The sequence below is a fragment of the Portunus trituberculatus genome, chromosome 49, assembly GCF_017591435.1.
Source record: "Portunus trituberculatus isolate SZX2019 chromosome 49, ASM1759143v1, whole genome shotgun sequence".
Taxonomy (NCBI): domain Eukaryota; kingdom Metazoa; phylum Arthropoda; class Malacostraca; order Decapoda; family Portunidae; genus Portunus; species Portunus trituberculatus.
In genome coordinates, this window is record NC_059303.1 from 6,685,360 (window position 1) to 6,710,786 (window position 25,427).

At 36.3% G+C, this 25,427-nt stretch overlaps 2 protein-coding genes across 5 annotated transcripts in view; both read right to left on the reverse strand.

Moving 5' to 3' along the window:
• Positions 1-3,578, reverse strand: part of LOC123499150 (WD repeat-containing protein 74-like) — a 13,056-nt gene extending 9,478 nt beyond the window's left edge. For both annotated transcript variants that reach the window (XM_045246821.1, XM_045246820.1), the window contains exons 1-3: positions 3,423-3,578; positions 1,773-1,885; positions 154-275 (exon numbers count right to left, since the gene is read on the reverse strand). In XM_045246821.1, coding sequence (XP_045102756.1) covers positions 154-275; positions 1,773-1,885; positions 3,423-3,486 — 299 coding nt within the window. In that variant the 5' untranslated portion in view covers positions 3,487-3,578. The remainder of the gene's footprint in view (positions 1-153; positions 276-1,772; positions 1,886-3,422) is intronic.
• Positions 3,579-6,744: 3,166 nt separating this feature from the next.
• On the reverse strand, positions 6,745-25,206 carry LOC123499254 (protein phosphatase inhibitor 2-like). 3 transcript variants are annotated; one of them, XM_045247049.1, is made up of 5 exons: positions 25,055-25,206; positions 21,181-21,348; positions 20,586-20,677; positions 10,631-10,771; positions 6,745-8,668 (listed from the first exon to the last, which is right to left on the reverse strand). In XM_045247049.1, exons 1-5 carry the CDS (start codon positions 25,135-25,137, stop codon positions 8,655-8,657), a joined length of 498 nt encoding a protein of 165 aa, XP_045102984.1. In that variant the 5' UTR covers positions 25,138-25,206; the 3' UTR covers positions 6,745-8,654. The 3 variants fall into 3 exon arrangements, with proteins under 3 accessions (XP_045102984.1, XP_045102982.1, XP_045102983.1); XM_045247047.1 differs by having other exon boundaries at positions 6,745-10,771; XM_045247048.1 differs by lacking the exon at positions 25,055-25,206 and adding an exon at positions 24,439-24,858 and having other exon boundaries at positions 6,745-10,771.
• Between the last annotated feature and the right edge of the window lie 221 nt (positions 25,207-25,427).

The following is a 25,427-nucleotide window of genomic DNA, read 5'->3' on the forward strand; positions in this document are numbered from 1 at the left end:
CCAAAGCATGTCTCATATCTCAAAATTTACCTTGTATCTCAGAACAAAAAAATGAAACAAATCATGGCTCGTATCTCAAGGTGTTACTGTATATTTGTAATAACTATACCACCCATGTACAGGTCTACATCACCATTGTACGATAAATCTTACCCATCCATCCTCCCTAGTGACACAATAGGTCCTTCACCAACATTTATTTTTCTTGAAGAAACAAAAGCTTTTGCCTCTGTGTCGAAAACTTTAACAGTCTGGTTGCGTAGACCCATTAAAACCTGTAATAAAAAATTAAAATATTTAACTTACACTTCATTTAGGCTAAAATATTGGTAGGTAATAAATTATTTATTCCATGCCATCAAAACTTTACATAGCAAGGTTCAAGTATGAAAACCTTTTTTTTTTTTTTTTGTGTGTGTGTGTGTGTGTGTGTGTGTGTGTGTGTGTGTGTGTGTGTGTGTGTGTGTGTGTGTGTGTGTGTGTGTGTGTGTGTGTGTGTGTGTGTGTGAGTCGATAACTGGCCATGGACAACAAAAATTATTAAACAAAAAGGCTCACTTAGATGCTGTTCCCAAAACAGGACAGAGAGAAATAATGCTGAAAAACATTATAGGCATCATTTTATTAGCACAAAAATACAGTGTGTGCAAATAATGTATATTTACTTAATTATAATCGAGAGGAAAAAAAATAAAAATCTTGTAACACTGAAAAACATACCAAAAAAATATAAGTAGGTAAACATAAATATGGCACATATCAAGAATTTCCAAGGACTCGTGCACTTATCTACTACACACTGACATAACACTAGAAAACAGGTTTGATCTGTGGAGAAACTAATCCATATTAAAGCCCTTTAATCCAACAAGCCTTTCATATCATCAATTCCTCACTTATGACACTATCTTAAGCCTCTTTCTCACTGCCACAATATTGTATCTCTTGCTATCTTCTACTGCTATCTTCATGCTCTTCTGAGCTTGCTAACTATGTGCCTCCCCTCCTCCCACATCCTCACTGCACAAGACTCTTCATGTCACCGTTATTCTGTCCACCTTTCTAATGCTCGAGTTAACCAATACTCTCAATCCTTTATACTCTCTGGTAAACTCTGGAACTCCCAGCCTACTTTTGTATTTCCATATTCCTAAGACTTGCCCTCATTTACCCCTTTCCCTTGGCTAACTCTCTCAGTCCAGCACAGAGACAGTAGCAGGTCCACCTGCCCCTGTGACAAAGCGCCCTAAGGCCATTCGCCCCTGGACTCGTGGGGGAAGTTGATGTGCCCCAATGCACCCCACAACAAAACTGAAGTTGTTGTGCCTCAACTGTCATACAAATACTATATACCAAGGTAAATATAATACATGCATATTCTTTACCTTGTTATATACTGTGGGTGAATGAATAATTTGAATTCTCATGCATATACTATACAGTCTACTGTAGGTTTACCAAATTCATTTTGGATCATTGGGTGAACGAATATTTTCAACAAATTCAAACCAGCCAAATGAGCTTACTTTGGAATACAAATATTGTTTGTAGTCACACATCCATTGTGGCGACTGAGCTGCTAACATACCCGTACACTGTCTGTTTTTGCGCCCCAACTTATGGGGCGAATGGACTTGGGGTGGATGGAATGTAAACGACAGGGACTGGCATTTTAAGTGGGCCTTTTTTATTATTTATTTTGCCCTTAGCTAGCTTTCTCCTCTTATATAGAAAGTTTTTTTACAAGATAGATTCCTGAATCTGAAACTTACCTCATTTTCTTCTTCATTTCCCCACGCTACTGAAGTGATTTCCTGCTCACGATCTAAGGCTTGGATCTTATGGAAATTCTTATGTATTACTGCTTTCTGGTTGAGGTTGATACCTGCAAGATTCAATATATACACTTTTAGCGATAGATCAAAAACTAATGTACACACGTTGCATATAATGTGCCTGGCTATAGTCACTTGCATCGTTATAATCACCTGGCCTGAATACATATATGTTGATTTACTAATGTCTGCAATATTAAAGTTATGATACCTACTGAAAACATTCTGATAAAGGAATAGTCTTCAGTATGACACACAGTAGTTCCCAGCACTCTCTGATCAGCATTATATTTGTGGCGGAAAATCTTTCTAATACGTCCGTGTCACTTACAATAATGGAATTCACATATTTTGTAGAGGACTATGTTGGCTTGTAGTAAACAAACAAAAGTTTTGGTGGGGCCATGTCTATGGTGGCTATAAATGGGACGAAAAGGTTTCTATGCTGTACAGAATATAAGTCACACGGAGCTCTATCACATTCGGAAATGAGCAGTAACTGCTGAATAGGATTCTTGTGTCTATAGTTCTTTTGTCCAATGACGTGCCACCACCTCTTAACACCACGAGCTGCGCCAATGGGAATTTGCTATATGTATTCATAGGCAGGGCACAGCTGGGCAGACAGGTGCACAAAGACATGTGTGCGCAGTTCAGAAATGGCCACCAGTGACATTAGTTGTAAAGGTTGCGAATTTGATTACTGGGAAATCATCGCTCCTGCGATGCAAGTCAGTGTACAATCGAGAAGAGGACCAGCCAGGACCTTCATCCTTTCATTACGCCAAGGTATCGTGAGGAGGTGTATTGGTAGAGGTAGGGCATATTGTGTGAAGGTATAAGAGAACCGGTGTGGGGGGAGGGAAGCTGCCCCAAAGCAAGGATACGTTAGGTTAGGTTTATGTTAGGGTTAGGTTAGTGTTGTAGGGGAGGTCAGGGGGGCGCAGCCCCCCCCGGTTAGGTTAGGTTAGGTTAGTGTTGTAGGGGGGTGTCCGGGGGGGGGCTGCGCTCCCCCGGTTAGGTTAGGTTACGTTAGGTTAGGTTTATGTTAGGGTTAGGTTAGTTGTAGGGGGGAGGGTTACGTAAAACTTCCCTATATTTAGGGATATTTTCGAACATTTGGGGAAATATATCACTCAAATATACCTCCCCCCCTAAAACCCCAGATTCCCCACAGGCCCTCAAGCTTGCTGGGACTGGGGAGAGATAATTCAGTGAAAATTATTCTTGAATTTTTTATTTTATCAAATTTTTCCTTGAAAACGGCGGTTTTGGTCCTTATTTTTTTCCGATCCCTATATTTCGCCTATTTTGGCTTCCCCCCAAAAACCCCCGATTCCCCACAGGCCCCCAAGCTTGTTGGAGGGGTTAGGGGAATGTGGGTAGAAAATAGGGGGACGGATGTATTGTAAAGAATTACCTTTGTAGCTAATGCAGTAATATTATGAATTGGGTGTATAAGCCCTAAACCTTTCTTTGTGTATTGTTGTAGTTTAGTCATGGTTGCAGATCAATCTGCGATTAGCCAAATGTTACTGTATTTTCTATTTCATACCTAACTTAAGATTTCACAAGACAACTACTAACCTTTTAATATCCCAGTCTCTGTGCCAACATACACATTAAAATCTGAAACCACCGGCTCTTCCATGTTTGTACAGCACGCCCAGAGCAGGGGCCTAAGCAGCGCCAGCAACGAGCGACCCACGTGTTTGTTTTGGTGGCGAGAACCGTCTTGCAGCAGGGACTGTGCAGCGCTGTCCTGTGAGCAAATAGTCCTTTTGTGACTGGGTTCACAAATGCTATGACTTTTACCTCTTGGGTAGCGTGGAAACAAAGTCAATATTTCAGTATCTACATTATGTAAATGTCGATGTAAGACAAATCTATCTCTCTCTCTCTCTCTCAGAGAGAGGAGCACCCAACTCAGATAATAATTTATCCTCAAAATAAACCAACCTCCTCCCAGGCCTATTATTCCCCAAGGATTCTATATATTCCGTATATTCCTTGTTATTCCCTAAGGAGCCACGCCAGAATGCCGCGTTTAGATTTGGAAGACTAGCTCCGCCTTCTCCCTCTCCCTCTCGTTAGTCAGTGACTGCATGCAGCTTGCTTGCGAGGCTGGGCAACCAAAATGCACTCGTTCACAATTCAATAGAATTATACCAACATATTCTTAAACAAAATTAAATATAAGAAGGCATAAACATGTCAAACTGAATGTACAGTACATCACAAAGTTTTAGTAAAAGAGAGAGAGAGAGAGAGAGAGAGAGAGGAAAATGAAGAAGAAAAGCCTGCCCCCCTAAAAAAAAAAGTTGAGAAAAAGTGAATAATGACACAGAGTAGTAGGCTTACTTATGATAGAAAGAAAAGAAGAAATATAAGACATTATACCAAGAGTAAAGATAAAGAGCATCTGTTTATAGTTTTTTCCCCTATGGGCAATCCAGTGTACCCACCATCTGTAGACTATGACATAGACTATTATGCAGTAACATATAGTAGTCTATGACTATGATGATGCTGAAGTTAATAGGAGATGCACACAATAATCAATACGTAATTGTATAGACAAGCCCACCTATGTGTGAGCTTCTGGTATCTTCTATTTCCATTCACTGTTGATTCTGCAGTGAAAAATCTTGCTGCAATTCTGATTAGTGCAGCAATACAGAATATATCGTACTCAGTTTATGAGGGTGGTTATCCAGACCAGTTTTTATCAGACTATCTTGAACTTTAATTAGTTTGTTACATCTAGGTTATCATATCTGCCTACTGAGGACATAATTCAATAATCTATCAAGATTCAATGTTATTTACAAATGATTCTCAGCCTCCTAGCAATCTAGTCATCACTAAGCTCATCTACAAATGGATATAATACTAAAAGTTATAAATGTGGAAATTCAATATACTTTTATTTGTAGTGTTCTTGTCCATGAGAAAAAAATATTACAATTGTTTTGCTCAAAGCATATGCACTCACTGACACAGACATACACACTTACATACACGCATGTATACAAGTTAAGTTATTCTCATACATACAATCATACAAATACTTTCAAGCCCTGTATAAACACAATGAAGCATGCTTTATGCCTGCATGCATACTACACATGCAGGCATACTAACATAGACTGGTACATAATGCTGATCTGTCACATGTACTGTACCTCCTGCATATATCTTTTAAAAATCACAGTCTCAAATCGTGAGAATTTTCCTCACTGTACACACACAATTGTACAAAACTTATTGATGCTTATGAGCACATCATACCAATTATTGATTTTTATTACATAAATATGTATATATACATATATGCAAAACCTTTGAACAAATATTACCTGCATTCTCATACTCTATATCCACCAATCCGTACATCATTCACAAACCTTTACATCCATTTTTTTTTATTGACATTCTAGGGCAAAATATGCATGACTTCTATCTCATCTAGAAATTACTTCACTATACAATTATTTGAAGTGGAACATATCTGAATATTGAATTGATATCAGTACTTGTCTTAATAATTTACACCCTTAATCAAGCTTATTTCCTTAAATCTCATCCCTACAGATGAGTCCTATATAATACTACGCGAAGTTACCTATGAGATATTCAAAGTCCACTTAGAGGCAACAATACACAAGTAAAATACCTATGGTATCAAGGGACTAGGATGGACATATAATGTGAGGAAATATTATTCAAATTAATACAAAATTACTCAAAGCTACATTTTCCTTTCATAAAAGCTCACTTCATTTTGATTTAAATATAACATTTGCTGACAAAATAAATACACAGCTGCATACAATGATTTATCAACACACAGATTTACTTCTACAAAATGATAATGGCACATTTTATTTACCAAAATAAGTAACCAATAATTTTGTCAATCTTGTCATCCTTATTATTAGAATACACAGTGTTTAGATTGGTTACTTAAAAATGTCCTTAATAAGACCATAAAATAATTAAACAAAAAAATGCTTGAAATGTGTCAAGTTTATCTAATAAAAACTCACAAAACTTTCTGCATTGTATGATTTTATTATCAATGAAACATTCCATTGCTATAACAAAAAATTATGTTGTAGGTATATATAGCATAAAGACTTCATTAAATATTACAACCTGTTAGAATTTCAATTGAAAATAATGACCATAAAAAAAATAAAACTACGAAAGCAGTTGAAAATATTCCTTTTGGGATATGTCTATTTCATATAATGCCTTTGTAAATAAAACCAGTGTCATTTTGTAGTATGCCATCATGGATTAAGTGAAAATCTTTCACTAACTGTTAAGCAGCTGTTTAACACAAATGACAGTGTTCCTAATCACTGATGGTAATTCTGAAGTGAAATCAGCAGCAAAATAAAGCTACAACTTAAAATACAGTCAAGAGATTTTAACTCAGAACACATGCATACAGAAGCAGTCTCCAATGATAATAAAAAGACATCCCCACAAAATTTTACAGAAAACTGATTCATCTTAAAATGTAACAAAGAATCCAAACAAACTATAGCTTGTTAATTGACTGTAAAAGTCCATGAAAAAACTGCAATACAGTCAAAGAAAACCATGTCCAAAAAGAACTTATTAGCTTATTGACATCAACATTCATGATTTCTTTTTCACAAATAACATTAGTGGAATCCTACATAATCACAATTGGGAAAAAAAAAAAAAAAAAAAAAAAAAATATATATATATATATATATATATATATATATATATATATATATATATATATATATATATATATATATATATATATATATATATAATTACATAAATAGATCCAAGATGTAAATATGTTCTTTTCAATTATGGCTGGTATCTTACTCAAGTAATCTTATGATGAATATTTTCTGAGAGAGAGAGAGAGAGAGAGAGAGAGAGAGAGAGAGAGAGAGAGAGAGAGAGAGAGAGAGAGAGAGAGAGAGAGAGAGAGAGAGAGAGAGAGAGAGAATTGTAAAATTCTTCATTACATACCCTTTTACTAGCATATCTCACTCTCCATTCTAATGAGTTCCTCTTTTCCACAGCTATATGGTATGTATTGAAAAATACTGAAAAGGGATCAAATTAATGCTGCCATTTCTTGCTCCTCCAGTTTTAGAAGCACTACAGAGTATAAAATAATGCTGCCTGCTCTTGTTTCTGCAGTCTACAGAGGCACTGCACAGTGTAACACAAGAAAGTTGACCAAAAATTAAAAGGAAATAATAATAATTCATAAAATATACAGAAAATAAAATAAACAAAATTAAGAAAATAATAAAACAAAGAGCAAAATTGCAGTACAGTGTTGAAGCAATAACACGATATTTACATTATCCAAAATTCATAAAATTAACACACTGTAACTGTTTGTTAAAAGAAAGTACTTCTTGAACTAATGTTATTCAAATATTACTTAAAATAGGAACTTTATTACAATGATGCTTTCCCATTGACAATATTGCAGGTGTATATTTCATTCATTGAAAATAAATATAGAGAAAAATACTCATTATATTGCATGTTATAGCTTCTATAAAATTCTGACAAAAATAGTTTCACCTAAAATTAGGCTTCCAACTTTCATCAGAAAGCAAGGTTATTATTATAAATTTGTGACAATTTCTAACAAGATTGGTAGGTATTTATGCTCTCTGATGAAATCCCTGAAGATAATTTTGGCAACAGACATTGGTATGCCATATACTTTCAAACAAATTATATGCTACCATTACATACTTTACAACAAAATAATACACATTAAAATACTAATATAATCTGAAACTTCACTGTACTACAACAAGTCGCCAATTTACATTTTGATCCTTGAAGTCATTCCCATTGATTCCTCAACCAATTTTACTTCAATATGCTTAAGAGGTATAGTGCAGTAGTAACAAATTTTAAAGTTTCCTGGTAGGAATCTAGCTTTTTTAAAAAAAATCTGATGAGTCCAACATTGTAGTTCCTGTTACTATTGTCAAAAGAAAACTGCCAAGGCTAATAATTCTCAACCTTTTCTACACTGCAACACTGAGGTGGCATGGCATTTGTACCTTGTCTCAGTTTAGTATAGATGAGTACACCACAACTTACACCCACAGCATGCTACAGTATTCACATACATGTAACACTTTAAATGTAAACTGGGTGTCCCATATTTTTTTCATTTAACTCCTAAAACAAAAGACCACATCATTCTAGCAATATATGAGAGAGAGAGAGAGAGAGAGAGAGAGAGAGAGAGAGAGAGAGAGAGAGAGAGAGAGAGAGAGAGAGAGAGAGAGAGAGAGAGAGAATTATGTACATTTGTTTCTTCTACACTGATGAGAATCAAACACTTAAGTATATTTCATCAATGGTTCACAAACTACAATTGTTTTATGTATTAGCAGCAGGTAATATTTTGTTTGTAGTAAATACAACTTCACTTGACTTCAGGCTAAAAAAAATACTAATTTGCAGAATTATGCCTTTCCAAAAAGTATCACATGACATATAATTAAAATCAGTGCATCTATGTAGAAAAAACAATCATTGTGCCTCCATCTCACTATATTCTAACCACCAAGGCACTTTCCTTCAAAATCATAAATAAAAAAACAAATGAAATGCCATTTTCTTTGCTTAGAATGATTTATCCTTCATTTGCAGAGCTAAATGAAAAGTTTATAACCTGCAAGGCACCATGTTATGTCCAGAGAATGAAGACAGATTGGGGCACTCACTATGGGCTGAGTTGCCAGTGATTGCCAGTTGTTTTTCATGTAGGGTGCAGTCAACACTCTACACACAGTTCTCTGGAGAAGCAAATTCTAAATCACTTCTCATGATACATCTTAAATCCTGCAAACATTGATCCTAAGTGTTTTCTGCTAACACTATCCATCAGATCTCTACAGAGCATTATCATAAGCTAAATACCCATAACTAGGCTCTCAGTGTTTTCAAAGTTATTTCTAATCTCCTGTTACATATTTAGTTTGAAATATTTTTCACTGGATTCTAAAAGGACTAATATTTTATCTACCAATCCCCAATACAATCGAGCATGTATTATTTGTGCTGACACGATATTCTCACAGCTGGAACTACACAAAGATGAAAGGTTTGGGTGTTATCAGAAACCAGAAACGCTGACTTTTCCAAAATACCCAACAAATCCAAGCCAAGAGATACGAGTGTGTAGTGGTTATAAAACATGTGCTGTAGTTGACTGCATGAATACATCAGGAAAAAGAGCTAAGGTGTAAGAGTATGAGTTGTATTTCCAAAGAAGACAAAGGAAAGCACAATGTAAACAGACAAGCAGCAATTCAGGGATGACATTGGGAGATATGATGTCAACAGATAATCTTCTCCAGTGTCTTGCTAAGATTTGTCATTAAAACGTGATTATCTCTTTCATATTTGCCAGGAATTACATATGGATATGTAAACTGCATAACTTAATTGGATAAAGTAAGATCATATAGAGATGAAAAATATAGTAGATATTCATCCCAAGGTGATGACACATTCCTGGCCCAAGATAATATGCATAGTATTTAGTTAATGTTAATTTTTGCCATATTCTTTGTTTTCTGCTTGATGATGGTGGCTTAAATGTTCTTATTATTCCATTAGTAGGTTTGATAACACACATATGATACAAATATCTTTTTCCAGCTGACCAACTTTTATGTGTACAATTCAGTTGACTGGAGATTTGGAAATTGTTTTTCAGACCACAGCGAATGCCCCAATTGCTGACGTTTGGTTAAGAAGTGTACAAATGAAGAACCTTTTTAGTACAAGGAGATGACAGTTTGACAGTTGATATGCATGGATAGTATTGATAGAAAAAGTGGTGTAATGTTGCATGAATGAGAATGTGATGACCAAGGATCCTGGTATAATTGCTGCCAAAGCTATCTCTTGCAGTGTGGTTCCACAAGGCATGTCAGGCATCAAATACAATGACCATTACCAAAGAAAACACTGTATTCAATGATAGAATGACTTCTGTCATAGTACAGGATTTAATAAAGCCAAAATGAATGACAGAAAAGCATTAGATATAAATGACAAGGCAAATTACAAGACGGATCCAGGTGGGAATTTGTCTGCATGCAGGTGCAACAATGGCTTTTCCTGCTACTCTGATAATCTGTCATCAAAGTTTAAAACATAATTTGGACAAGTATAAATTTTACTGAAATATATTCCACTAACTTACAAACACTATCATTACAGGAATTTTTTAGCAATAAGTAAATTGACGACTAGCTGCATTTCTAATATGTGATTCAATGTTATGTTTATGGAAATGATTGAAAGAAACTATACTAAGAATAGTTCTTTTCAGACTATACAAAATGAAGGGCAAAGTTAGTCAGAAGAAAATAATTTATACAATGAGACAGCGGATCCTTCTGCTGAGACCTATGAGACAGAGAGAGAGAGAAAAAAATAGATGCAGTATCAAATGATGGTTTGGATAAGCTAATCTCTACCTTTGATGGAGACTAAACTATATGAGCAGTGTTCATAATGGTAACTGTATAACTGCAAGGACTGCTATTTTTGTAGGAGCTACAGCTACTTTAATTACACAGCTTTCTTTCATCTTTATACATGACTTTATGATCTTAACCCACTTTCTTCTTGTTCATCGTTCACTGCCATTTCTTCACTATGACTTCCTGAAATTTCCTTTCCATCCTCAACAACTTCTTCCATGCTTGCCTCTCTCTCATCATTTGTACTCACTGCATCTTTACCTGCAGATTCTTTGCTTTCATCCTCTTCTGCTTCATCGTCATCTTCTTCAGAATCATCTTCCATTAACTTTCGAGCAAGTTTTACAGCATAATACTCATTGTAATGTTGCTTTCTCTTCATTTCAAAAATTTTCCTTTTCTCTGGAAAAAAAAAAAATCACATTACATTGCTATACTTTCACACAATTCCTTTCTTTCCAACATGAATTATATCTATTGTTTTATTTTATAACACCAAATATGCAGGGGTTCTTGGACTGCACATGTTCACTAACGAACAAGTTTTCCATACGGTAGTTAAAATTATTCTACACAATTTCCTTTGGTATGTCCAGGGAAGAATGCATGGTGGTGACTAGACCAAGAAGCAGTAAAACCACAAACCATGATAATATATAAACACACTAAAAGTTTCTTATCAATGATTTTGCAAGACAACTACAATAGTTCTAATGTTCATAATCCCATCAGGAGCAAATATAATAATTTGTGATGTTTAACATAATTTTAGAGAATATGTGAACTACAGAGCACAATACATTATCAAATCCTGTTTAGCTAAATAATTTTAATTCTGCCTGAATCAAACACTATGTAATGCCATAGATTTCAGTAACTTTAGTTGATGAAACAATATAATTTATCCCCTTTGTTAGTGCCCAAAAAAATGTAATCAAGACTTGAGAGTTTGTGACAGTAAGAATGTAATATGGTAGGGTTAGTTTGGAAAAATTTTGTTACACATGTATACAAGAAAAAACATGAGTAGCTCAAGGCTAAGGACCCATGCATGTATTTACATTTTATAATTACCAAGGACTATATATCATGTGAGTGCTGTACCAAAAGGTCTGAATATGTAATAATTAAGACCAAAGATATCATCAAAGCTCTTATGAGACAGGGCCTAAAATAAAGAGATCAAGATAACATTTAGAGTATTAAGCACTGAACCCATACTGAAAATCAAAGAAAATTGTTAGGTAGATACTAAGACATGTCCATTGAGAGTAAGTTTGGAAGATCAATATAAATCAAAGCTGTGACGGAGCAGCCTGAAGAATAATAAGAAATATCATTCATCTTTGGGACTAGTTAAATGTTAGCATCCTTCTAGAAAAAAAATGCTGATACAATCACAAGTCTGACTAAAAGTTGTGAAAACCAAAGGACTATAAGCCATGCAGGAGTTACAATCAAATGGAAAAGATAAGTTAAATCCCTCATATCTGAATGCACAGCCATACAATGAATTTGCTTTCTATATATTTTCCATTTACTCTTACCACATCAATAATCATGCATGTCATTCAAAGGTCTTCTAGCTGTTGGTAGTCCAATGAACTACAACTACACCATCTTAATTAACATGACAAATAAAAAAATGATAAAGCATTAGCAATATTCAAACACTAATTTTGTAATCCCCACATTCCCATAATAAACTGTTTTCCAAAACTAACTAAACTATATATATATATATATATATATATATATATATATATATATATATATATATATATATATATATATATATATATATATATATATATATATATATATATATATATATATATATATATATATATATATATATATATATATATATATATATATATATATATATATATACACACAAAATTTTCTGACAAAATACCTTTATGAAGGAAATTAAGTGTTCAAACAACAGAATAATCTATTCTAAATAGAGATATGAGTGACACAAATACATTTTGCCTCCTTAGGAGAAAGGAGAAAACAGCGTTAAATGTTAAATTCTTATAAGCAAATTTTCAGCTCTAAAAAGAAAATGTCTAACATGACGATGTAGCTGCATTAATATGAATTTAACAAATCTTGGAGTGATACTTTATCAATTAAATGATTTTATGATATAAAAACATATTCCCATGAATGATAGAATAACACATTTGATCACCTATCATGCCTCCTTTGATGTGTATTGAATTCTTACATCTGAGGGTCTGATAATAATCACTGTGGAAAAACAACAACAATTCAGAGTTGGGTTCAAGTTACAAGTACATACACAATTTTACATAACTTGATGAAACCAATATTTCAAAAGTGCTGTTTTAATATGATTAACGTCAACTGCATGTGTTTCCAGGTAAGAGGCAGTGTTACATCAAGCTTTGAGACAGCTTATTCCAGATATATATATACAACCATCTCATAAGTGAGCATTATCTCTGGAAATGATTAATCACAATAACAATATCAGGTTATCGGTCACCGGATATTGTCTTTCCTGCATTATCAATTTATTGGTATCATTGATACTTTTGGTTTCAAACTAGCAATAGAGGATGCACCTCATCACTGCATATTTCCATCTCCTCATTTTCTCAACTGTCTTTCTCAAATAAGTACATTGTATCCTCCTATTCAATAGTGACCAAGCTCTCATAACACCATCTATCCTTTTCTTGAAACAGTACTAAAAATATGAATAATGTAAACTTCCTATTTCATTATATTTAGTTCATCCTATTTTTAGCATTTCATTCCAGATGAAAGTGACATATCACTGCTAAAAAATTAATCCCCTCTCTTATCAACATGTATACCTATAGGCCCTAACTTTTCACCACAATGTTCTTTTACTGACATGTGAGTTAGTTACGCTTACAGAGAATTACCTATCTTCCCATCATAATATTTCAACCATTTTGCAACATACAAATAAGAATTAAGGCCATTTCATGCCAGAGACGAGGCACCTGATGCACGCAGTGCGAAGCTGCATGGCTTAAAACCACCTTACATTTCCAATAGGAGTGTTCACTCCGGATGCAAAACTTCGGGACACATGCCAACCACACTATGCGCAACAATTCCAAGATTGCCGGGCAGGTGATTTTTCTGGTCATGACTCATGCCCCTTAGGACTCCCGCCTTTGTGCTTTCGTCTCCAGAGATGAGACCTTTCTTGACCGCACTGACCTGACTACTCAACTTTCCCTCACTCACTCACTGTCCTCCTCCTCCATGTCAGGGGACCATACAGTACTGTCTTCCTTTGCTGCAGAAAGAACTGTCATCAGCCAACATCCACCGCAGGAAATGTTTGTTTAGCATTGCGCCTGGTGTGAACATACCCATTGTAACCAAACTCAGCCTGACTCGTGTGTCGTATGCCTCGTCTCTGTTGTGAAACGACCTTTAAGCATTGCTTGTCATTAATCTTGTCTTGACATTGCAAGTGTTCAGGGGTCTTTAGGTGATGGTATTTAGGGTGTTCAAGTGAGGAAGTGCTGAAACTTTAAGTGCAGCAAACCTGTGTATTTGTGGCTGCCTTCAACTGTGACTACAGCTCTGTACCGAGCAAGCATACATTCCATTTATTTTTTGCCACATAATATGCATAACATCACCTCAGTATGGCATGTTAATTCACCCACATCAGTCTTGTGTGAAGCAATCGTGAACTGCTTTAACAGTGATGGTGATGGTCTGGATATGTTGAAATTACAACCATCAATTCCCTCCTAGGCAAAAAAAACCAAGTGACTGAACAGCCTGGTTTGCGTTAATATGTCAAATGTCATGTTTCATCAAATAAAACTAAATCTAGTCTTGTACTTTACTGGTAAATTAGAGAATGGTGAACATAACACAGCCATCAAGAGCACTTATATGACACTGCATGTTAAGTATTAATACAATTACCCACATGTTGCAATTTAGTGCATATTTATCCTGCACTTGCATCCATTTCCCACCACGTAGAATCAAAAATACATAATTATCATCATTTACATCCTAAATCTTTACTATCCATTTTATGGTAGTTTTGTAAAGACCATGCTACTTTACAGAGCTACTTTACCAACATACATCACCATGTAAGCTCAGTAAACCAACTCTTCTGTAATCACCACAGATACCTTTTTTTTTTTTTTTTTTTTTGTCAACTAAAACAATATGAGCATTTGTCTAGTCTCCAGGTACTATTCACTCTTTTCAAGCTAAGTTACCAAAAGTAGCCATGCAACTAATTATGTTGTCTATGCTACATCATACTATCTAGTAAACTGTGATCACATATTTGGACATCATGGCATTATGATCCTACAATGAAAATCTTCCAGAACTCTGATTATCATTTCTCATTTTTTTTCCTTAAACAGGGTTGCTTCAAACCACATACATGCTGCTTAGATATCCTTCCTAGATGAATACTTTAGTCAAGAAAAGCATAGAGCTGGTATGAACCTTCCATAAGTGCCACTATAAAAGCAAATGTCCATGCCAACAGAGGTCATAACAGGAAAAATGTTCATGTGGACCTTACCAATCATCCTTATAATTTGCTATCAGACCAAGATTTGTCCCTTCCTTCTCTGTATTGTGAATGGATTTTACTTTACTCCTAATGCTTTCACAATCTCATGGCCATTTACAATATACTAGGTAACCTTAACTATCCCTTTTTGTTACTGAATACCTAATGGGTAACACAAGGAAGTCAGCTGACACTTTACCACCCATACTACTTTTTTATGCTAGAGGGAAAACTAGCCAAAGGCAGAAAAAAAGAAGAAAAAAAAAAAAAATAATAGGCCCACTTAAAATACCTGTTCCCTTAAAGACTGATGGATAATCAATTAGCCAAAATTCAGAGATGAATATCTTGAAATCTCCCTCTTACAAGAAGTCAAGTCATAAGAAGATGGAAATACAGGAGGCAGGAAGTTCCCGAGTTTACCAGAGAAAGGTAAGAATGATTGAGAGTACTGGTTAACTCTTGTATTAAAGAGTTGGACAGAATAGGGGTGAGAGGAAGAAGAAAGCCTTGTGCAGCGAGGTCATAGGAGGGAAGGCATGCAGTTAGCAAGATCAGTAGAGTAGCTAGCACAAAAATAATGATTAAAGATAAAAAGAGATGCAACATTTCAGCAGTTGGAAAGAGACTGAAAACAGTCAGTCAGAGACAGGGAGTTGATGAGACAAAAAGCTTTCAATTCCATCTTATTTAATAAAACTGTGTGAGTGGAACCCCCCCTAAATATGAGAGAGTACTCCATACAAGGATGGATAAGGCCCTTGTACAGAGTTAGCAGTTGGAGGGGCGAGAAAAACCGGCGGAAACGCCTCAAAACAACTAACTTCATAGAAGCTGTTTTACAAGAGATGTGAAGCTTCCAGTTAAGATTATGAAGAAAGGACAGACCAAGGATATTGAGTGTGGAAGATGAAGACAGCTGAGTGTCATCAAAGAAGAGGGAATAGTTATCTGAAAGGTCGTGTCAAGTTGATAGATGGAGGAATTGAGTTTTTGAGGCATTGAACACTACTAAGTTTTCTCTGCCCCAATCAGAAATCTTAGAAAGATCAGAAATCAGGCATTCTGTGGCATCCCTGCATGACCTGTTGACTTCCTAAAGGGTTGGTCGTCTCTGAAAGGACGTGGAAAGATGTAGGGTGGTATCATCAGCGTAGGAGTGGATAGGGCAAGAAGTTTGGTTAAGATCATTAATGAATAATAGAAAGAGTGGGTGACAGGACAGAACCCTGAGGAACACCACTATCAATAGATTTAGGAGAATAGTGGCCATCTACCACAGCTGCAATAGAACAGTCAGAAAGGAAACTTGAGATAAAGTTGCAGAGAGAAGGATAGAAACCGTAGGAGAGCAGTTTTGAAATCAAAGCTTTGTGCCAGACTCTATCAAAAGCTTTTGATATGTCTAACACGACAGCAAAAGTTTCACCGAAATCTCTAAAAGAGGATGACCAAGACTCAGTAAGGAAAACCAGAAGATCACTATTATAGCGATCTTGATGGAAGCCATACTGGCGATCAGATAGAAGATTGTGAAGTAACAGATGTTTAAGAATCTTCCTATTGAGGATAGATTCAAAACTTTAGACAAGAGATTAAAGCTATAGGATGGTAGTTTGAAGGATTAGAACAGTTACCCATTTTAGGAATAGGCTGAATAAAGGCAAACTTCCAGCACGAAGGAAAGGTAGAAGTGGATAGACATAGTTGAAAGAGTTTGGCCAGGCAAGGTGCGAGCACATAAGCACAGTTTTTGAGAAAAATAGGAGGGACACCATCAGGTCCACGAGCCTTCCAAGGATCTAGGACAGCAAGGGCATGGAACACATCATTACGAAGAACTTTTATTGAAAGTATGAAATAAAGGAGGAGAGGAAAGGAAAAGCCCAGAATCATCCAAGGTGGAGTTGTTTGCAAAGGTCTGAGAAAAGAGTTCAGCTTTAGGGACAGAAGAGATGGCAGTGGTGCCATCAGAATGAAATACAGGAGGGAAAGATGAAGAAGTTTTTGGCCAGATGCCAGAAGTCACGAGTCAGTTAGAATTTGAAAGATTTTGACATTTTCTATTTACAAAGGAGTATTTGGCAAGTTCAAGAACAGACTTGGCATGATTCCGGGAAAAATATAAAGTGCATGAAGGCTCAAGTACCTTTTGTGGGCAGCCTCTCTATCACATATAGCAAGAGAGCAGGCTGTGTTAAGCCAAGGTTTAGAAAAAGAATGAGGAATGTATGCCTCCATGCCAGACACTATTACCTCTGTTATGTGTTCAGGATACAGAGGTGGGTCTCTGACACGGAAGCAGTAATCATTCCAGGGAAAAATCAACACAATACCTCCTCAGGTCACCCCCAACTGGCAGAGGCAAAACGCCAGAGGCACCTCCGTTTTGGGGGATCCTGAGGAGGAATTGGAGAAATAGGACAAGATACAGAAATGAGATTGTGATCGGAGGAGCCCAACAGAGAAGATAAGAGTAACAGCATAAGCAGAAGGATTAGAGGTAAGGAAAAGATCAAGAATGTTGGGTGTATCTCCAAGACGGTCAGGAATACGAATAGGGTGTTGCACCAGTTGCTCTAGGTCATGGAGGATAGCAAAGGCTAGTTCACCAGGATGATCAGTGAAGGGAGAGAAAAGCCAAAATTGGTGGTAAACATTGAAATCTCCAAGGATGGAGATCTCCACAAAAGGATAGAGGGACAGAATGTGCTCCACTATGGAAGTTAAATAGTCAAAGAATTTACTATAGTCAGAGGAGTTAGGGGAGAGATCGACAGCACAGATAAATTTAGTTAGAGAGTGACTATTAAGTTAAAGCCAGATGGTGGAAAACTCAGAAGATTTGAGAGCTTGGGCACAAGAGCAAGTTAAGTCATTGTCCATATAGACCAGGGGCGGGCAACCTCCGGCCCGCGAAGGCTTAGCGTCCGGCCCGCCACCCTGCTAGGCTTTATTAATGCAATCCGGCCCGCGGACCTCCCACTAAAAGTAGAGAAGAAACTCTAATAAATTTTAAGTTTTTAAATGAATAAATTATACTATTGAATTACTTTACATGTCAAGCCAGACATGGAAATGCTTCTTCATGGCAAACAGCACCAGCAGTCTCATTGATTTGTAGTGTTCAATGCAATTTTTGTACAATTTTTTTCACGTAATCAATGTATTATACAAAATATAGTATTTCTGAGATTTCGTTTTTCATTCCGGCCCGCGACCTCCTTCCAAGAGTCTCATCTGGCACTCACTCTAAAAAGGTTGCCTGCCCCTGATATAGACCCAACATCCAGCTTTGGAGTGAAAATGAGGATAGCGAAAGTAGGAGGGAACAGAGAAGGAGCTACTGTCAGTTGCCTCAGTCAGCTATGTTTCGGTGAGGAAAAGATGAGATTTAGTAGGGGAGAGGTGGTGTTCTACATATTGAAAGTTTTATCTTGAGACAGTGAATGTTGCAGAAGTTAATGAAGAAAAAGTTGAGGGAGGTATCAAGACATTTTGGGTCACCAAAGAAAGAGCAGTCTGATGTGGGGTCATTTTTGGTCCCCTCCCCAGAAGGAAACTCTGAGGCTGGATTTGGAGTCACCATTTTCAATTTTGATTTTTGAGTGAAGGGGGTGTGTGTGTGGTGAAAACATGTAGTTTTATGAGAAGGAGCATTGTCTTTAGAGGGCAGGCTGTGACTGTCCCCTTGAGCTGTGAGACACAAAGCGAGATCAATAATGAGAGAGATGTCAACACTAGAGTCAAGAGCAAGTCCACTTGCATCATAAGGGGAGATAACAAGTGTCAAGTTACTAAAACCTTAATGGTTGATGATATATGATTTTTCTTTAAGATGAAGAGAACATGCTTACAATGACCCTAAGAATCACCTTCACTGTGGACACAGTGGTACATGTACTTGTCAGTAAACTTGGACCCATACCCACTATAGTTGTTCTTTTAGAGTGAAATATTTTCCAAGTACTAGTTTAATCTTTAAACTGGCCCTCTCCTAATGCATGGTAGATGGTAAAACTGGAAAAACTATTTTCCACATAAGTACATGAATACATGCTCCATATGGTTTTCTTTTTGCTTGTATATTTCTGCTACTTGATGTTTATTCAACAAAGCTCAGCCTTACAGTTCTTGTATGCTCTCACACTTCAAAATGAATGCATGAAAATGCTGTCCTAGTTACCAGTAAACACTATGGGGCACATATGTTAGGCACGTGCATGGACGGACACACACACACACACACACACACACACACACACACACACACACACACACACACACAGCCCGGTAGCTCAGTGGTCAGAGCGCTGGCTTCACAAGCCAGAGGACCGGGGTTCGATTCCCCGGCCGGGTGGAGATATTTGGGTGTGTCTCCTTTCACTGTTCACCAAGCAGTGAGTAGGTACGGGATGTAAATCGAGGAGTTGTGACCTTGTTGTCCCGGTGTGTGGTGTGTGCCTGGTCTCAGGCCTATCCGAAGATCGGAAATAATGAGCTCTGAGCTCGTTCCGTAGGGTAACGTCTGGCTGTCTCGTCAGAGACTACAGCAGATCAAACAGTGAACTACACACACACACACACACACACACACACACACACACACACACACAGTAGCTCAGTGGTTAGAGCACTGGCTTCACAAGCCAGAGGACCGGGGTTCGATTCCCCGGCCGGGTGGAGATATTTGGGTGTGTCTCTTTTCACGTGTAGCCCCTGTTCACCTAGCAGTGAGTAGGTACGGGATGTAAATCGAGGAGTTGTGACCTTGTTGTCCCGGTGTGTGGTGTGTGCCTGGTCTCAGGCCTATTCGAAGATCGGAAACAATGAGCTCTGAGCTCGTTCCGTAGGGTAACGTCTGGCTGTCTCGTCAGAGACTGCAGCAGATCAAACAGTGAAACACACACACACGCACACAGAGACAAGCACACAAAAAAATAAAAAGTTACTTGTACTAGGCAAATAAGAATAGAAAATGAGAAAAATATTAAAATATTGTGTGGTGACAATGGAGATGGAGATAAATTAAAATGGACGTTAGAACTGACCTTGAGGCTGGACTCCACCTATATCATTTAAATGTGGATTTCATTTCAAGATACTCATTCAACCAATAACATAGACCACTAAACAACATTCAAAACATATATTGTCTAGCAACATCCATCATTGGTAGCCCATTTCCTTCTTTCTTCTATGCATACTTCATGCATTCATAGTGCCACAGTGCATTAAGTGATATATCTACTCTTCTTGTGCCAAATATCTGAAACCAGATCAGGAACAAACCTACATTTATGTTCAAAACTGACAACCTTATCATCTGCTATCTGCAAGGGCAAGAGACTTTAGTGTTACTACAGAAAATACTACCTCAAAAAAAAAGAATGAATTACTAAGTCTATCACAAAAGAAAGCTTTGTAAATGCCAAAATAGTACTCCTGCATGACAGCTTATTTTCTTTTCTTTATTTTTACACATGACTAGAAAAGAAAAAAAAATTAAGGGAAAATGTTTGTTGTTTTTTTCCATAACAACTGTTACATATGAATTATGCTCTTTCTCACAGAAATTGCTTATTGTTACCATCAAAGCTTCAGAAAATAAACAAATAAAACTCAATGAAATTCAAATCAACATACCTTTTTCTTCTGCACTTTCTTCTTCACTTAACTCCTCCTCCACTTCAGGCTCCACTAATGCCTTGGGAAGTTCATTACCTCCCAGCTGAATTCTGCAAAAGAGAAGGTAGACCAGTTTGTTTATATAGCATGAAACACTGAAGCTTTAGTAACTATTGTATACAAAAATTTTCATGCAACCCCCACTAAGGCTATTAGGGTATACATTCTTACATTTATTTTTAGACTGAGTCTAGTGATACTGAAAACATTTTAAGGGAATTAATATTTTTGCAATTCTTATGATATAATATGATAAAAAATTAATTAAATTAATTAAATATATAAATAATTCAAATAATAAAAAAAAACCCTGAGTGTTAGTATGGCAATATTGAGAAAATTTCATAGAAGTGACCAATGATAAATATCCAAATTGAAAATTCTCTATTTCAAGTTAAAGTAAGATCTAGCTCAATAATATATCTAACTTAAAATTTGAATCCTCTATTACAGGTTCAGTAGTACTATTAATGTATATTCATTAGACATTAACTATTGATGCAAAGTTCCATTGTAGCAAAATATCATAATTAAAGCTCATTCCAAAACTCACTTTTTTGCCAGAAGATCAGCATCCAGCCCATCCTGCTCATCATCAGAATGACCTTCATTGTACTTTGTATATGGTGTCTTAGGCTCGTCAATCTTCATGTGACCATAGTCTTTGTCCTTTGGATGAAGTGTTGCCAGGATGTTCATCTCATCCCATTTAGTCCCTTTTCTGCTCAAAAGAAAATTTCAATAAGTGGGAAAAATTCAATCTTGATTACGTATATGTATTGTGGGATAGGATAAGGATTAGTCACATGGATGACAGAAATATATGATAAAAGGAGTACATATATATGTGGAAGTTGTGGTGGTGGTAATGGGGGAGTTACAAAAGTCAATGCTCCATCTCACTTGCATTTTCTTGTCATTATTTTTGTAAACTTTCATAAAATAAACATTCTCTTAAATATGTACACCATCACACACACTGCTATTTGCCAATACTTTCTATCAAGTTTGAACAAAAAAAACATGGTACCAAAATGCAAGCAAGCAGCTGCTTCTCTGCATGTAATTATGGGATTTGTCAATTGCAGATGAGCAAAATAAATTCTAGAAAGAAAGACAAAGAAAAAAAAACATAGTTACATTTGTGGTTGGCTTATAGGGAAGCAGAAAGGTTTCATGAGGAGCTTTACATCTTTGCGTGTCTCAGAGACAACTATGGCTTCTTATGTTCTCGGTCACAAATTTTCCTGAGACGTATTCACTGTGAGTGTTTCATTGCATTCCTATACATGAAGGACTAGTCACAAAATACATATATATACCAATCCAGTTATCTGAAATTCTTGGTTGGTATAGAATCACTAATTTAATATTTCTGAACTTTTAAGAAATAAACCTTGTATTAATAAAAAAAAATAAAAAAAAGTGATAGCAACTTATGGGAGTGTTTGGATACAGTGGCTGAAGTCCTTCCATCCTTGAGGATGCTCTCAGTAAGCAAATGAGAGATAAACATATGAGTACTGTAACTGAAAGTTTCCTGATTCATTAGCTCAAAAACAGTTTATGAGATAATTCTAACTCTAGAACATGAACAAAACTGGGATAAAGACAGACTGTGGATGTTAACATTCTATACAAAGAATTACTATTCCTGATAACAAATTGCTGTTGTTACATCAAAATATTGATTGAAGTATCAAGAGTATATAAGCTACGATCAGTTACAGATTAAGAGAGAATAATTCTAACCATAAAAGTTACACTAATGTCTCAAAACTTTACTCATTAACAAATGCAAAATGATGGAAGCACACAGAAAAATAAGGGAATACATTATCATGAATGAGTCTAATGAAGGCACCTCACTTTAACTGAGGGAATTGCTACTTAATAGACTGATATGATAGGTACATATAATACCATTAATATCAATAAAGCTGAAGAGCTGACGACACATTGCAAGTAACTTTCCTTGATTAATCAAAAGATGTGAATAAGCTGAATAATAATGTATACATTAAGATGCAACTCATTAACAATGGCAAACCATCCAAGACAGATGCTGTAAAGAATTTGATCCAGGAAAATAGGACAATGTTGTGTCTGGATGGTGCCCTTGCCCTGCTCAAGCAATGGTACTCCATGTCCAGACTGCCTAGGATGGTCCAACACCCTCACATAGAAAATTCCTTTCTAAACAGATAAACTAACCAAACTAACCAATAACTAAATCCCTTCTTCAATAAATCTATTGTTTTAAAACAAACAGTAACTGTTAAGATAATCATGGTTTTGTAAATGTTAAATTATTCTCATGATTTTCAGATTTGTCCTAAGATTAATATTTCAGCCATTATTGAGCCTCAGTTTTATCTATTATGCATGACTTCATTTGTCAACATTGACCACACTTCCACAATACAAAAATACGTAAATTTTTCTATTTCTCAACATAAGGTATGTATTTATATCTAATAAGCCATTATCTATAAGACTTATGACTGATGTTTATTCTATTCTCTTTAAACATATATTTACCATATCATATACAGAGCCCTCTCTAAGCTTTCCAATGAAGACATTTCACAGACTGAGCATGTACACGCTAAAATAAGCCACTGGGAAGAAAATCTTTCTTGCATGTGACTTTTCTCACTCTTAAAAGCAGGAAATTATATTCTAATGAGTGATTTGTACCACAATACTAGATTCTTCACTCATTGCCAGTATCTTGCATATACATGAAAGTAAATCTAAAATATTCTGAAGACTATTCTAATCTGTCCCGAACCATAACTAATTTTTCTGACCTCAAATAATATTTCAAACATCTTACATTCTTTATTATCCTTTTCACTATGTGTGTACCTAGCAAACTTCCCTTGAATGTATATATGATGCATCTCAAGTATTACAAGACCCCAATTTAATTACTTTACCACCACCTCCATTGCATTATTCTATGTTCTTATCTCTGCCATCATAATGACTCGTCATGAGAGCATCTTAATTCCTTCCAATTTCATCTGATATCACATTCATTTCCTCGTTTCCTGTGGCTTGTCTAACTCTGGTAGAGATTTAAAGGAAAATTAAGGTATTAAGTGAAACTGTTGATTTCCCTCGCTGTAATGTGACCAGTCAATCATAACCACAGGTTGTAAAACTTTTCAATTTATGTATTGCCTTCCCATGTAGTGGCTGGGAATATAAATACCTGAAAAACATCTTATAACATGACAATCAATATTCAAGGAGCTGCCTACTGCTGGGACTTTGCCCCTAGCCCAGCAAAAAGGCTCTCATGGCTAAGATTTATCTCACTTTCAGATCAATTATAAAATCATTTAACTGTCAAATGATTTCATGGAGTGGCCAGCTCACATAACTGAGGCGGCCTTATATTCTGCCCTAAAACCCTGCTATCCCACTAGATCCCAAAGCTTGTCTTATACAATAAGAAAACAGAAATATTGCTGAAACTAATTTAATCTGACAATAAAATAAGTACAAAAGCTACAATTCTCCATCAAACTAATATTCTGTAAATAAGGTTTATTTCCGTTTCAACCAATACACTGCCCATAATAATTTGTAGCTCTTCACAGAGTCTACATTTCACTGTTTGGTGCACTTCTAAGCCCACCTTGCAAGAAAATAAATAATTAATTTAGCACATGGGTGTGTTGAGGGGGACGAAGCCTTCCTGGTTACAAAATACTACATGAATTTAATTTACCCTATGGGGATCCATGAGGCCTAAGTTCCCCAGCTATGACATAATAACAATTAGGATAGGTTGGTTTACCTTATGGGAGTCCATTAGATTTAGGGAAGGGGATGAAACTGCAAATTTACCGTGTATAGCTAGTAAATAATCATCATTATTCAGCACGTATGCTTATTCATATGGCACACTTTTATTGCACAATGAGCAGGTGTTGCAGTCCTTGATGAGTCCCAGCCAGGTGAGTGTGTGGTTAAGGTCATGACCCTGATTCACCTTCACCAACATGTCTGAATTTAAGCTTTACTGGTCTCTTCCTCCACACCTCACCACGACACATGTACATTCAATGAAACACTACGGCACACGCTGAACGTAACCTGTAGACAGTGGCTTTGTAACCTGATATTAAGTATAAGGTTCACAAGATAAGTAATTCACGAAAAGTGAAAAGAGAAGGTTCCACAGACTGTTGTGCAATACACGCAGTTTTCATAGTTTCACCATTCATTAGTGATGGCAGGAGGCCTGCTGTCACATTTTCACACAGTACGCCTAAGGTAAATACACACAGGCTAAGAAGGTATAATGAGTCACCAGTCGCCTTTACTGTTATCTCTAAAGAGAACGGTAAGAAACACATTTCTTCTGCAGTAATTTCAAATAATACTTGGAAATCTGAGATGATATAACTCACTCTCTCTGTCTTTCATTTCCCTCGAAACTAGACGAATTTTTCAGTATGCCCTTCCTAGGCTGCTTGCTGAGGTTGTCGGCCATGACGGACTGTGGCCGTCGCCGCTCTGAGGAGTGCGGGTGGCGCGGCAGCTGCCTGCACCAACGCTCTCAGCCCTTCTGCTTATCTAGCGCGCTGATTTTGAATGAGCACCAGTACCTTTTGCAAATTACACGAGACCCTTTAATATACTAAGAGACAATGAATTTCATGTAATAGCTTCTTCAGTCTAAGATGTCGAGCTGAAGTGTTATAGTTATTATTGTGGAGTTGACAAGGCGAACATCGACAGATTGTCCAAATAATGTCAAATGTTAAACACTAATTGTACATA